The sequence below is a fragment of the Scophthalmus maximus genome, chromosome 18 (assembly GCF_022379125.1).
Source record: "Scophthalmus maximus strain ysfricsl-2021 chromosome 18, ASM2237912v1, whole genome shotgun sequence".
NCBI classification, from domain to species: Eukaryota; Metazoa; Chordata; class Actinopteri; order Pleuronectiformes; family Scophthalmidae; genus Scophthalmus; species Scophthalmus maximus.
The window spans coordinates 15,806,478-15,822,392 of record NC_061532.1 but is presented as its reverse complement, the minus strand read 5'-3'; the positions used below and the strand labels follow the sequence as shown (position 1 = coordinate 15,822,392).

The following is a 15,915-nucleotide window of genomic DNA, read 5'->3' as shown; positions in this document are numbered from 1 at the left end:
TGACAAACCCAAGGGACCCCTGGATTTCTCCAGAGCTTTTTAAAGTCGTAAGAAAGTTTAGCTTTGACTCTTCAGTTCGGGAGAAGAAGTAAAAGATGAGGAATTTTTACTTTTATCTTTCACTCAAGCTCACAGTTTTAACCTCAACGTCCTCACTCTAATCTATCTTTTTTTCCCCCCATCTACAGAAGCATCCATGAAACATCTTATTCTCTGTCAAGATGTTTTTAACACAGCACTGCAAATGAAATCCCGTGTGGTGCTTTGAATCCCAGCTCAAGTTGGGCCGGTCAGTTTTTTTTTTTACTGTATGTACAGATCGTGAAGATGATTGTCACATTGCTGCTGCTGTATTTCCAGAAGTGTAACTAGAGGTCAAACTGTGCAGCTCATCTGTCAAAGCCTGTTCAAAGATTAGCATAGACGAGGGAGATCAAAGTGAGGCCTCAGCAGGAGGCTCATGCAGAGCAAATGTCCTTGACGGAAGATAACAGACTATAAAGGCAGCGTGGGCTCATATCAGGAGGATTACCGTAATCGGGATTGGAGCCGACTCTTCGGTGGGTGACGGTGTTCATAGTTCTGCAGCAGATCTGCTCCGAGCAACCGGGGGAACAGTGGAGAGATCATGACCTTACACGTTAGTGTGCACATGGACAACTGTGCGAGTGGTTTACTACAGCGCTGCTGATCAGGACAAGAGCTGGTGGTAAAGTCTGTCGTTCATGAGGAGAAGAACAGTAGTAGGAAACATCTGGTTAGTTGTTTTCTTAACATCTATGTTAAGACCTTCACCTTTCTTATCAGGGGGGAGATAAGCAATAGTCAAGGTTTATAACACTGAAGTTATGTAAAAAAATATAAAGCAATTTCTTTGCTGATTGATGATTTGAAATAAATATGTAATCTTCATGCACAAAGGTTAAAAAGACAAAAAGTACATATATTGTACATATATGTTCCAACGTAATGATTGGACATTAATGCATACAGGAGAAATACATCTTCAGTCGTCTTGACAGAAATAGCATCAACTTTTTCTGCTAATTTACAGGATTATCACCGTTGGTGCTTTGCCCTTTTACACCAATAACCACGCACGCAGTTATGCAGTCGGTGGCGTGATGGCTGACCTTAGGTGGTGAGAGGTCAACGTGTCACGGACTGTTACATGAGATATTACAAGGAAAAGGTGGGCGTTTTGTGAAATGTGGGGTCAAGTGGCTCCTCTTCCTTAGAACCCTCAGGAAAACCAGCCCGCAGGAGAAGCTGCAGTGATGTTACAGAGTCACATTCCAGTAAAGTTACACTCCTTATCATCCTATTTTAGATTGTGATATTGATCTTATTTATGGTTGGCAAATAAGTGGGAGTGAGTTTTTGTGCAAAACCCCCTCAGACAGTCTATTAATAGAAGCACATCAACCCCTGGATTTCACTGTCACTTATTAACACGATAAAGGTCCATTATGATCTTATCGGTGTCATTGTTAAGTTGCAAAACCTTGCGGCCGTGTGTCCTTTGGACAAACAGACTCGTCCCTCCCCTCTGCGCACATTTATGATACAGTAGGCACCACCGGACCAGGTAGAAGTGAGGGTGACAAAGAGAGACGGCCGAGGAGCGAAGAGGAAGGACGAAGGGAAAAGATCCACAAAGACAATATCGGACAAAGTCGGAGAGAAGATGCTTCCGCGGCTGGTTTTGGTCTCGCTGCTCAGCCTCGCGTGGACAACAGGTCTCGTTGACTTAATGCTCAGTTTGGGATTTTGCATTTTGACTTTACTTTTGTTGCTGGGAACTTATAGCTGATAGTTTTTTGGAGGATGAAGATGAATGCGGTCCTTAGTAAAAGCTCACCAGTGGAAAAAATTGAACTAATACAATTCTTTTGCACATGAGGCCTTTTGAGTTTTATTTTTAGTCTTCACAAACTTTTCTTTAAAATCATGGAAAGCTTTCTTTTCTTACATTTGACGATTTGGGATGTTGAGTTATTTCTGTCTGTTTTATGCAGCAACAAATAGGAAATAAAATTAGTCTTACATCCATCTTACCACTGAATTTCTTAATTGACTCTTTGTTATCTCCTCGTGTTTTCAGTAAGTGGACAGCTGTGCACTGAGATGTTTCCTTCTCAGCCTCCTCCCTCAACTGGTAAGTCAGTCAGATATAGACCAGACTTTTTTTTTTTACATTGCAGGGGTTAAACATTTCTTTTAAAACGTACAATCAACAGATGTTTTTCCGCGTTTTGGTCGTATATTTCTATTAGAAATATTGTCTTTATGGTCTTTTCTCTCAAGTTGACAGTGTCCGGCCCTCCGATGTGGCCGTGCTTTCCTCCGTTGGACTTCACATGCACAGGTGAGCACAGGTCACCAGTCAGCGTCAACCATGCTGTGGTATTCGCTTCCAAAGGTCTGAAATTCATCAGCGCAGAGACACAATCACACTTTTTTTCTTCTTCTCCTGCAGCAATGAGCTGTCCAGAATGGCATCAAGATTCCGAGGTATTATCTCAGACTTTTATTTTGTTGTTTGTCGAGATTAAAAAGGCCGCTTGGTGAAATGGGATTTGGCCTTTGAGGCTGAACTTGTGTCGATTTCCGTCTGTGCAGAGCTGATGACCCTGTTCAATCCTGCACTGATCAGTCCCGTCTCAGATGAAACAAGCTTCTATGCCCCTCAGTTTGCTCAACAAAGGTACAGACCGAACAAACACAGTGTGGTTCCGATGACTCTGGCTGCATCCAGTGACTTCAAATGTTTTCTTCCATGTTCCGTTCCGTTCTTAGGACACTGGTGGAGCAGGCACAGGACGTATCCCTCTACCTCCAGGACAACAAGGTAGCTGCTTTATTGTCTGCTCTCCCACCTTAAGTTAAGGGATATTTCATAAGTTAAGACCGACCTCTTTTGTTTCGCACTTTTACACCCTTTTTTGTATTTCAACTTTAACTAACTCAACTTCAAATTGTATGTAAAAAGTCTCTGAATTAACTGAAAACAATTCTGATATAAGAGACATTCAGTTGATATTTTAAAAACCCGCACAGGTCGCGGATGCAGACAGCGACTGGAAGCTGGTGCTTCTCTTTGTTCGGGTGGATCGGCTCTGTGCCTTCAAGCAGCAGCAGGTAAATCGTGAAATATTGTTGGAATAATTGTCATTAAATATAGATTATGCATAAATGCACAAAATGCGATAGTCTCCCAGCCAGGAGCCCAGATCTTGAATGTTTCTATAACCTTTGAAGTTACAGAGCTCAATTATTTTTCTTTTTCTTGTTAGTGTCCAACTCACACAGCCCAAACTTTCACTGACACAAGCTGATAAACCTTCTGAAAAGAAAAACATCATCACCTGATGACTAAACTTTTGAACATGCACTGTACCTTTACAAATTCCTCACTAGCAGTAAACCAAGTCTGTCCGTCCGTGGAGACGTTTTTCTATTTGCGGGCAGCAGTTGAGAAAGCGAGGCGAATCCTGAAACACTCCACATTTGAGGAGATCAATGAAAAGCTGATTGTGTTTTCCTTCTGGTTCAGTCTGCTATCCAGGCAGTGGTTGAAGACGTGGATGATGCTCTGCAGTCGCTGCGCTCTCAGGTACATCTCACACTACGCGCAGGGTTTTCATTCCGCCACTGTTACTGTGCGTTTGCCGTACTTTTCACATTTTCTGTTTCACACGACTGTGTTTTGCAGCTAAGTCGGACCATCGTCAGTGTTGCATTGTGGGACGGAGAGCACGACGCTTTCCAGTACAAGTACGTTCATATTCCAAAATCTATCTCCGACACTGGCTTCAAATACTGAAGTACGGTAGTTAAGTAACACCAAACATTTTATATACATTTTTGCAGCATATATATCAAACAGCATTGAGCTCCATACATCGATAAATGAATGTACAAATATAATATTGTAATGAAAATAAAATGTTGCTTACATGATTAAAATTAGATCAAAAGTGGCTACCAGGAAACTATGCTCCAGCAGGGAAATAGCAAGGTACAATGTGATAATAAAATATATTTTCATAAGAACTTAATATATACTGTATTTATATGAAATTATATAAAAGCTCATATAAATACAGAAATTATAAGAAAAAAAGTACTATTTAGATTTTAGTTTAAAAAAAAAAGTTAAATATCTCTGTATCTCTGGAGTTTATTCTGTCTTCTTCCTTTTTTAACGTTCACTGTAAAAGTCGGGACTGTAAGAGAGAATCTGCTCTACTCACAGGACGTGTTCGTGCATGGAAGCAAACGGTGAAGGAGAAGTCCGACTTCTGAAGGCCATGCTGACTCAGTCTCTGCAGGTTCGTCCATTAAGCGTCCTCAGACGTTTGTATTTGGCCGCATTCAGTCATACATTTTGGAAGAGTCAGAGCATAAAGGGGGAAAAAATGAGAAGAGGAAGATTTTCTTTTTCCTTTTACATTTCAAGAGTATATTTTAAATTTCGAGAAAAAAATAAAAATGGCGAGAATAAAAACAAACTATGCCTTCAAAATGCCTTCCTGTCATTTGGTTTGTCTTTATTCTCTATGTTTCTCTAATTTTCCTCTTTTAATTTTCTTTTCTCATGCCTGGCTCTACTAATTTTATCTCCTTAATCTCCTCTTCACTGAGCAGGAGTCCTTGGACGAGCTCTTGGTGAAGAGACGCTGGTACGGGGACAGAGACGACTTCACTGTCACTCTGCAGGACCAACCTCTCATCACAGACGTGTCATCGGTCGCTGTGGGTTTAAATTCAGCAGCTTTTCCTCTCTACTCTGCACCGTTTTGCATCCCTTGATCCTCACTGTGACTGACTCCGCATAAAAGTTTTTTAAAAGACTGGCTAAACTACAACACAATTAGTAAACTGAGGTATGCAACAAAGGAGAAGGGCTGCAGCCAACTCGAAGAAACCTTACTCCCTAATAACTCAGGGTCACAGCGACCTCGCTGACCAATCAGAATGAAAGCATTCGCTCTCTTTCCTGGAACCAGATCCACACCACATTTATTCACCTGTTACCATGGTCGAGACCTACCGTGCAAATCCATCCAGAACCTTTTGAGTAATCCTGCTCACAAAAACCATTCACATAACAGAACCATTGTGAAACACCCCTGTAGTTTGAGCCTCACAGAAAGAGCCATGTCCTACGTACGGTGTTCAGTATGTGTGTAAGACGAAATCACTGCAGGAACTGAAGATGTACTTTCTTTTGTATCTAACATACATCATGTTCCTTTTTTTTATTCAAACAGAGTGGGAAACCTCTCTCCGAGTCAGAAGCTACGCGGCAAACTGATAACATGATGATGCAGATGTGGACAAACCTGGTGAGGTTAAAAGCAAATCAAAACAATCTCCTGTTCTTCTTTCTCTTTTATACAGACATACTAGATATACACACACGCAGACACACACACACACACACACACACACACACACACACACACACACACACACACACACACACACACACACACTCACACACACACACACACACACACACGCACACACACACACACACACACACACAGAGTTGTTGACTACATTTACATGGACAGAAATATTCTGATATTAACCAAGTTAAGACAATAATTATCTTTTGATGACCTTAACCCGAATAAGGTCATACTCACAAAAAGGAAATAATCGGATTAGGACGTGTGGAGTATTCCGATCTAGACATGTATACATCTTAATCACATTACGACTTCCTAATGGAGGTTCCGTAGCATTTTTCGATATCCACATGTACGGTATCAACTGCTTGACTTCATAATCGGACTAAGCTCTATAACATGTAAACAAGAATATGGATGCAATATTCTACTACCAACTCAAGTTAAAACATCGTAATCCAAATAATGTCTTATTCAGAATAAGGTCAATAGTTGGATCATCGGTCACATAGTCACTGTTTTCTTCGTGGCAAAACACAAAAGAGAGACTCAAAAGTTGTCCGTCTTTCAGCTGCAGCCCTCAGTTGGTCGAGACGACACAGATGACCGTGGAAAGATCTTCACATTGCCATGTCCAACCAAGGTGAGAATCTGTGGTGAGATAATCACAAATCAGCTTTATTTTTTTTTTTTAAATGCACTGTTGTTAAAAAGATAATGACTGTGTGTCTCTGTCTGTCTTTGTCCCGCCCCTCAAGGGCCGACCCTTCCTGAGGACGGAGGGAAACTCTCCTTCGTATCACCCCAGCGATGTTTCTCCACTCCTACACCCAGTGAGTATTGTGTGTGTGGTGTCGAGCCCGAATGGCGGCGGTGGCAGCGTTGTTCACGCCATGTTTAGTTCTGACCGCGGCCGCGCTCTGTGTGTCCGGTCAGTTCACAGGAACTGAGATGACCTGCGAGGACTTGGGCCCCTCGGCCTCCACACCAACCTCAGGTGAGATGGTTTACACTTACCAGGCATTTATCAGGCTCCCGGGTGAATTTCAATTGGCAAAGCAATGTAAAATGATACTTTATACTTATTATCATATTACATTTTTATTGCAGAGGCTTCTTGTGTTGCAAGACCGGCATGTTGAAGTTGATTGATGAGATATTTATTTCTAATTCTTATTTACTTCAAATATCAGTAAAAGGCAGACATCTTCACACATGAACTCAAATTCATACTTCCAATACCACTTTACAATACTTAAATCCCACCTTACAGTGTTTCGAGCAAGTCTTACTACTTTATTTCGGTGCTATATTATTAATAAAGGTGAAACATTGTTGTCCGGAGATGATTTTATTCCCGCATGGTCTGAGATGTTTGCTGTATTTTCCCAGTCCATGAACTCAGGCCCGCAGATATCAAAGTCGTGGCTGCTGTGGGAGACTCTCTGACGGTGAGTCATTTCATCATTCTCTTTTTCCTTTTTCTAGACAAATAGATAGAAGAACACAGCTATATAATCTAAAATAAGAACATTTTAAAAAGACAGTTTACAATCTTATATCCGTGGACATATTGGATGTATTCATGCGAATGAGAAGAGGTGGATATCTGTTATGTCGTAATTTAGATTAACATACTGTATAGAGTTATGAATATTGATTGATACCTGATTTATCACCAAAGGCTACCAGATAAAACTTGAATTTCTAGTTACCGCAGTTTGTAATATTTATTAAGACAGAACATTATTTGACTGTGATGATTGGTCAATTAATAGTGAAAAGATCTCAACACCTTAGGGGACATTTAGCCCGTGAAGGCATAGTACATAATAATGCAGTACAGTGGTGTAACAGTATAATGTAATCACACTTTAAAAATAAAATAACTGTCTAAATAAAAGACAGTCTGATACTTAATGCTCTGATAGATTTGGAGAGTGTTATTAACTGTAAAAGGCTGTGAGCTACGGTTATGTATCATCGTGTTACCAAAACACTGTTCTTTTCCGGCGGTCAGGCGGGGAACGGTATTGCATCGAGCCCCAACAACGTCCTGGACGTGCTGAAGCAGTACAGAGGTTTATCCTGGAGGTGAGTTTTTCACTTTCACTTTCCTCTTTCAGTGTTGGCATTCATGTGGCACTATACAGCCATCAAGCCATTCAGGAAGAAAGAGTAAATGAAGAATGTTATGTTCCCCCAGTATTGGTGGAGATGACAACCTCACGACCGTCACCACTCTGCCCAGTGAGTCTCATTCTTCAGAACTAACTGTCCGTATGTGGTCCTAATCGATTTAAAACAGTTTATTGACACTTTAGGACGCCTAACCATATCTTTATTTTTTCTCGTTTCAACAGACATCTTAAAGCATTTTAATCACAACCTGACGGGCTACTCCCTTGGTATGGGCAAACAAACCACTCCTCAGGCTTTTCTCAACCAGGCTGTGGCAGGAGCCAAAAGCAAGTGAGTCCAACTGGAGGCAGCAGCTTCTCTTACGGCTTTTAAAGGATGAAGTGCGAGTTGTGTAGATCCTTTTCCTAATTGGATAGAAGTTTTGTTTTTACTACTCGAGTGATTATATATCTTTGGAGAGAACACACACTCCTTCCTTGTAGTTTCAATTACGGCTCAGTGAGATGTTTGATTGATTTAAAAAAAAAAAAAAAAAAGGTGATTGATTGAGTGTGACTGTGTTTTTATTCTTTTTTGTAAGAGAACATGAGCCAAGAAGCATTGACCAAGATCCAAGTAGTTACCAATAGTTTTCTCATTTGCTTTTCGATAAAAAAAGGAGGAAATTGATATTATTTAAATTTGCACAGTATAAGTATATAAAGTATATCTAAAAAACAAGGGGAGGGGGGTGAAAGTAAATTCGCGAAAATGGAAGTTGTTGTGTGGCTAAATACATGTTTGCTTTATGGCCTACTGACTAGGTTTTATCCAGTTTGCAGATCAAGTAGTCAAGACTTAAAGCTGTCCTGAAACTACTATACGTGAATCAGTTACTGCAAACGCTAAAATTTGGACAAATTTGGACACAAAGTTCAGAATATCTTAAAATAAATGTGCTTTTCACTGCCTGAGTCAAATCTTTTGGTGTGTTTTCAGGGACTTACCATCACAGGTGCGAACCCTGGTGGCGAGGATGAAGAACGACTCAGTACGTTCAATTTTTTGAATTGTCCTACTCCATTATAACATCCTTCTGTAATTTGTGTGTGACATCTGATTGGACCGCGAAAGTGGCCACAAAAATGTCTGCCTTTTCAAAATTTGGAAAATGTATACGGATGAATGCATCTCGTATTCGCGTTTGTTGCAGAGAATCAATTTTGAGTCCGACTGGAAGGTGATCACCCTTTTCATCGGTGGAAACGACGTCTGTGACCACTGCTACAACTCCGTGAGTGGCCAGCTGACGTCGAGTTATTGTGAGAGCGGTCAAGGAAACCCACCGCGTTAACATTTCATTTCACTTCACAGCTACTCTATTCTGAAAAGAATTATGTCAGTCATGTTCAGGAAACCCTGGATTATCTGCACAAAGAGGTAAAAAAAACCCCTGACATGCTGCGTTTTCAAGTGTACATGTTGTCTGGTTGACAGTTTGTGAGCATTAACCGAGCTGTCACCTTGTCAGGTGCCCCGAGCTCTGGTGAACTTAATAGAGCCTCTCCATATCATCCCCCTGAGAGAAATGCACACGGACGCGTCAGTTAAATGCCCGACCTGGCTGGTAAAGTAAGTATTTAACTCTCCTCTCGGTTTAATGCTGTTTAGAACTGTTAAATTTCTATAAAGGAATGTGAGTCATGGGTTTGAACAGCAGTCACTTTACTCTCTATCACTATCTTTATTTGATTTTTCTGTATTGTTTATACGTACTTTTATGATTACAATTGAATTACTGATTATCACTTACTATGCCCTTATCTTACTGCATGTGGGTTGTTAAACCCGAAACTTAAATCCAGCTCATGTGCTCCCATCAGGACTCCACGTATCATCGTATAAATAATAACATCAAGTGATTGAGTAACCACGTCATCTCTTCCTTCGCCAGTATTCTGTGTCCTTGCGTTATCTTGCCGAAGCCCAACTCTGAAGCTCTTCAATTGCTGGAGGACATCAACAGAAGCTATCAGGTATGGGAAACACCAAAGCAACTGTACAATGACGAGTGAGGTTACTTGACATCGGGCACTGACACCTCCTCTTTCTGTCTTTCTTTCTCTAAGCGCGCACTGCATGAGCTTGTGGAGTCGAGCCAGTATGACACTCGCTCAGACTTCACCGTGGTCATCCAGCCCTTCTTCAGGGAGATCGTTGTTCCCCGACTGCCGGTCAGTAACAACGATAATCTACATTTCTGGACAGAATTTTGGGGCATTTGGAAACAATCTGGGGAGTTGCATAGCAACCAATATAATAAATTAATTTTAAGACACCAGCTTCAACAGTCAGCTAAGATGCTACTTGGTTTTTCAGATTTACCAACTACAATATTTCCATTTCTTTTTATTGCTCTGTCAGGTTTTTTTTTTCTGCAGCCTGCAACACACTGTATTGCATTGGCTAAAATAGTCTCATATTTTACTTTTCTGATTGACCTTAGAGACCTTTTAGCTTCATACGTTTATCTGTACCTTTCCCACAGGACGGCCGACCCGATCGCTCCTTCTTCAGTGCTGACTGCTTCCATCTCAGCCAGAAGGCCCAGACACAGATGGCTCGCTCCCTCTGGAACAACATGGTAAGACAAGAACACACATTTATGTAAATGCTATTTCTTTTTTAGATACATTTGATTGAATGTTTTGTCAGTAATTTACTATCTCCACGGGATACTGGTCTCCATCATGAAAATATGAATTAACATTAGTCCAAGATTATTTTACTACTTATTTGAATCCACTAGTCTACTGCTCTCAATATGCATATTACATTACATTACATTATATTATCCATGAAGAATATGAAAACCTAAAAGTGTATTAAAGTGGTGCCTGCACAATATTGCAACAACAACAATAATTCAGTTTTAATGTCATTTTTGCTTCGATATGATCATAATGTAATATGCATATTAAAAGTACTGACACTGACACTCTGACTCCCAGCTGGAACCTCTTGGCAATAAGACTTCCAAACAGGATTTTTCTGCAGACATTAACCTGAAATGTCCAACCAAGGTAATAAATTGTAATTGTTGTTAACTGTTGTTAATATTGGTAAATGTGTTTGTAATGTCTCCTAGTTTCCTAACGTGCTAAATGTGAAGAAACTTTGAAAATGCATTGCAAATCGTTGTATATTTGAATATATGTCATTTTTCTGTCTTGACTCTGTGATATAATTTTGTTTCTTCTCTTTTTCCACAGTCTTCTCCGTATATTCGCACGTATAACAACAGCAATTACGTATACGCTGGTCCCTCCCCAACACCTGGGCCTATTACAGTAAGCATCCAATGTCAATCTGAGAAGAGAGAAAAAGTTGAGTTGAGAAGTGATCTAGTAAAAAATATTTAAACGTTTAACAACTAAACACCGGAATCAAGCCAAAATGTCACAGAAAGTCAAATGGCAATGACATAATTAGCCTTTTTCATTGATAAGTTCATCAATAGAAAATAAACGATCCATTAATTTGATCAATTATTCATGATTTTTAAGTCATTTATAAAGGAAAACAATTGTTCAGTTGTTGTTTAAAGAAAATTTTGCAACATTACCTTCTTAAAGATTATTACAGGATACTATTTATGAATTCAAAATAACATTAATTTAATACAACATTGTAGATTAATCTTTTATTTATTTTTTTGATTTTCTCCAGAACTGGGGAAGTGACTTCTCCTGTATGGACCTTGAGCCGTCGGACACTGTTCCAACTTCAGGTGAGGCCACAGTCATCAATCTGTTATCAGCAGACAGTCAATAGATGTACTCCTTTATCTACAAGCAATAAGATGGAAGTATGTGAATTAAAGGGCTGGAATTGTCTGCACTATAAGTCAACTGCATTGTCTCAATGTCCAACCAACAAAAACATAGCGTATGTCATCAGGTTAATTTAACAGAGGCTCTAATCACACACAAATGATATACATGGTAAACAATTACCCCCGGTATGCTGATAATATGTCGTGATACATGGACGATGTTTGTGGTTTTATCTTGATGTCAATAGGTTGAATCTCTTTTGTCTTTTATCTGTAGTTCACAAGCTAAGACCAGCAGACATCATGGTGGTGGCAGCACTGGGAGACTCCTTGACGGTACGAGTCACAACACAATGATATCCAGTTCATTCTTTGTTTTAAAAGAACAGCCAGTCATCTATGAGAAATGACCGCACAGCTTTTTTGAATTAAAATATAAACAGATGCTTTATATTAACAATAAACGCTTGACAGGTGATGATTGTGTATTTTCTTCTTTAAAAAAAGAAAGAAAAGAATGCTACACACGCATGGAAACATTTAACCTCTAGCACCATCTGTGAACCTGTTGATAGCAGTTATTTGATGTCATTGACCTATGAACGCTCTAATCAATTTGTTATCAGCCCGATAACTCAAGCCAGTAATGATCTTCTCTTTTATGTTCTGGTGTGTTTTTTTATTTTCTCTTAATCTCTGTCTGTCTCACTGTCTTCACTCAGTTTCACACCGTATTTTTCTATGTTTTTTAAACTGCACTGGGGTTCGTTTGTCCTCCGTTTACAGGTAGGCACCGGAGCTAAAGCAAAGAACATCCTTGGCCTCAATAGAGAATATAAAGGAGTATCATGGAGGTAAAACGCGCCTGAAGTGTAAATAAATAAGCACACTAATTGTTACATTTTACAAATCACACCAATGCTTGTTGGGTTTTTCTTGCAGTATCGGAGGGGATAAGACTCTTGACACTGTCACAACACTACCGAGTGAGTTCATGTTGCTTGTTAAACATTTCTCCATCAACATCATGTCTTGACAGTTTTGTGCATGCAAAACAAACCGTTCTCGCTCTTTTTGCATCCAACAGTGAAACATCATCTGCCTTGTAGTTTTACTTTGTCCATCCATCACCGTCACCTTGCATTAGGCCCAATGTCTGTCTCTTCGACATTCGAGTAGTGAATGGACCAGATGATGGACTGTTGGAGTGACAGAAATCCGCCGTGCAGTGTTTCTAAGTTGGATCTTTGTCCTTTGTATCCCCTCAGACATCTTGAAGAAGTTCAACCCCTCTCTAAGGGGCTTCTCTAAAGACCAGCTGCCTAGACAGAAGGGCTTCAACATGGCTATGGCTGGAGCCAAGACCTCGTGAGTGCACGTTTGTTTTAGTTCCTCCACCTGAGTAAAAACCTCAGAACCAAACCATTGTGGTTTCTCACCTCCTGCCCCGATGTCGTTCTGTTACAGAGATATTCCGGGACAAGCGCAAGCTCTCATCAAGGCCATGAGAGAGGATAAGGTGAGACTTCTTTCAAATCTCTGCAACTTGTGTAAGTCTCTCCATGTCTGACTCAAATATGGTTTCTCACTTAATGCCGGTGTTCTGCTGCGCAGGGGGTGGATATTGAAAAGGACTGGAAACTTGTGACAATATTCGTCGGGGGCAATGATCTTTGCCATTATTGCACAGACCAAGTAAGTGTTCCTTAAAATCCACACTGTGTACACAAATACATTCACTTCTCCGTGGTGTGGAACTGCAATTAAAAACATCTTACGTATCTTTGCAGAATAATCTGGCACCTATGAATTATAGCCACAATCTTATGCTCAGTTTGGACATGCTTTACAAAGAGGTGAGTACATTGAATATATTAAATCAATCTAATATGTCTGGTGAGTATAAGTGGATCATATTTTTCTTTCTGTTCCCTCTTTTTTTCATCTATCTCTGTATCTTTAGGTCCCGAGGCTGTTGGTCAATGTTGTGGAGATCTTCGAGATATATCAATTGAAAACAGTTAAGAAGAACACACTGGGCTGTTCTCTGCTGCAAAGGTTTGTTTTGTATTCATCTAGTTTTTCTGTTCCGTTATTGTATAATGTGCCTTGTACGACATCAGTACATACAAAGTCTACAAGATCCTATCTTTGGTGATATATTTGCAAATTTCTACAAGTCATAAACAAGTCATAATGTGTATAAATAAGTCACAACTAAGGATAGTATTGAATTCAAGTCAAGACAAATTCATGAACTCTTTACAATAGCCCAAAACATTTAGGAAGGGGTTTTTTTGTCCACTAAATTTCCACAAAATGGACCGGTGAAGTGCTAAAGATTAAATTGTAAAGTTTTTGTTTGTCGTTTATCTTAAAGCATTATACTTTTAACTCTATACCCTAGCCTTATTTTTTTTCCATTTCAAAATTACATACACTTTGTAAACTAACAAGTGTTGTTGCTTGAATCATCTATGGGAATCTGGCAATTAATGGGAGTATGTTTTTATTTTGCAGGATCAGTTGTCCGTGTGTTATCAACCCATCCGAAAACTCCCCAGAGATTGAAGAGATGAAACGAATCAATCTCCAGTACCAGGTAAAAGCTTTTTAAGATATCCATTTTTCAAAAATAAAATTGTGGTTCCCTCATGGTTCTAATATCTGTGGTATTTATTTCAAGGTTGAGATGAAGTATCTTATTACTGGGGATCGCTACGATGGGAAGGAGGATTTCGCTGTTGTCCTGCAACCATTTCTACACAATTCCTTTATCCCTCAAATTGGAGTAAGTTGCAGACACAGGCGTGTCAAAAAACAAGCATCCGCATGTAAAAAATAAAATGTACTCATGCTGCAAATCTGATGTCTTCACCAGAAGGGCGAGCCTGACGAGAGTTTATTCTCAGTCGACTGTTTCCACATCAGTGAGCGAGCTCACTCGGAGATGGCCATCGCCCTGTGGAACAACATGGTGAGCAACGGGCAGTGATGGACCCAACTGAAGCAGAGTGACCAGTGTTTTCGAGTATATTTTGATTTTTACAAAATCCTTCTTTTGTGTCTGTGCAGTTGGAGCCTGAGGGCAAGAAACAGTCGTACAACAACTTCACGCATGATCGCTCCAAGATTCACTGTCCCTCCGAGGTATGTGTGTCCAATTTCTTTGGACAGTCGCTCGACTATTTATTTGTTTTTCAACTTCGAATTTTAGATTACATACAAAGTCAATGTAAAGACGCAATGCTGCGAAAGCCAATCAGCATTGAGATTCACCCGACGTCACTGACTTCCGCGTCAGAAAAAGAGTGGGCGAATATTCGCAGCCAAACTCATGCGCGTAACGCAACGCATTTTAATGAATATATCCTGAATTCTTTAATCCTTTTACAACAATGGAGTTTATAGAAAGAAGTGAACTATTTGATTTCATCAGCTTTTACAGTTTCGAAATCAGTCATTGGGAAAATGGCGATATAAATGTGATATGGTAGCAAAAATACCATCTACTGAAATTGAATAAAAAATGATTTTTTTTTGTACTCACTTGATTGCTGTAAAGTCGTATTTATTTAACATTGAACATCTCGGGTCTGTTTAACATTTTCTTAAATTTCTAACTATTTAACCTTTGCAACAGGCCAGTCCCTTCATCTTCACCAAGACAAACAGCTTTCATAGTCTACCACCAGTAACCTCGCCCACCACCTCCAGTCCTACAACAGCCATCCCTCTGTCCCCATGCCCCCCCACCATGCACGAATGGGTGCCAGTGATTGTGGGAGTCGTCAGTTTACTGGCTGGCATTGCTGTCGCCTGGCTTTTTTTCTCCTGCTGTCAACGTCGGAAAAACACAGTGCCAAGAGGAGTAGAGATGAGGGGAACTAACTTTTAATGCAGCTGCAGAAAAAAATATTGCTAAGTTGTAGAATATTTTTTTATTTTGTACTGCATAGAAATTGTGAAATAGTCTAAGTGCAACTACATTGACCTCCATGAATCGAGAAGTGTTGTGCATTTTTCTTTGGTCATTTTATATTTATTGATGAAATAAAAATTTTACAATATCTAAGTCATTGTTGAGGTGATGTTTTTTTTTACTTAGTGCTTTCAAAGTCTCAACTTATCAAGTGAAGGGCCATAGCCAACAATTGTAGTGCATAGCCCTCACAACAATTCATGCATTTGTCGTTGTTGTATAATACAATTATATATATTTTTACATGATATATAAATTACTATTATTACTATTACTACTATTATTATTTAAAAAAAATCTTTGACTCATTTAAAAATTTTGTTTTAAAAAGTGCTGTAATATACGGAAGACTACAGAAGAGTATTAGGGCCAGGCATAAGGGGAAAAATTATTTTATACATTTTTTTAACATTCAAGAATAAATTGGAAATGTCGAGAATAAAGTTTAAATACAACTTCCAGAAAAATAGACGAAATGTTGAGAATAAAGTCGAAATGTCGACATTAAAGTGGAAATAGCCCTAAACGTACCAGTTCAGCTGTCACACATCCACGTT

The 15,915-nt window shown here is 39.6% G+C and overlaps 1 protein-coding gene across 2 annotated transcripts; it reads left to right on the top strand.

The window, feature by feature from the left end:
• Window positions 1-267: 267 nt before the first annotated feature.
• Window positions 268-15,448, top strand: LOC118290136 (phospholipase B1, membrane-associated). Of its 2 annotated transcripts, none has more exons than XM_047328549.1 (42): window positions 268-289; window positions 2,105-2,158; window positions 2,308-2,368; window positions 2,480-2,514; window positions 2,623-2,707; window positions 2,800-2,851; window positions 3,061-3,141; window positions 3,557-3,616; window positions 3,716-3,777; window positions 4,259-4,334; window positions 4,651-4,758; window positions 5,277-5,351; window positions 5,992-6,063; window positions 6,179-6,253; window positions 6,357-6,417; window positions 6,813-6,871; window positions 7,441-7,514; window positions 7,627-7,670; window positions 7,784-7,892; window positions 8,541-8,592; window positions 8,755-8,835; window positions 8,916-8,981; window positions 9,073-9,173; window positions 9,496-9,577; window positions 9,671-9,775; window positions 10,090-10,185; window positions 10,553-10,624; window positions 10,814-10,891; window positions 11,271-11,331; window positions 11,654-11,712; window positions 12,163-12,230; window positions 12,319-12,362; window positions 12,645-12,744; window positions 12,844-12,895; window positions 12,991-13,071; window positions 13,167-13,232; window positions 13,340-13,434; window positions 13,897-13,978; window positions 14,063-14,167; window positions 14,258-14,353; window positions 14,452-14,526; window positions 15,020-15,448. In XM_047328549.1, exons 2-42 carry the CDS (start codon window positions 2,128-2,130, stop codon window positions 15,272-15,274), a joined length of 3,192 nt encoding a protein of 1,063 aa, XP_047184505.1. In that variant the 5' UTR covers window positions 268-289; window positions 2,105-2,127; the 3' UTR covers window positions 15,275-15,448. The 2 variants fall into 2 exon arrangements, with proteins under 2 accessions (XP_047184505.1, XP_035473446.2); XM_035617553.2 differs by lacking the exon at window positions 268-289 and adding an exon at window positions 1,477-1,739.
• Window positions 15,449-15,915: the final 467 nt, after the last annotated feature.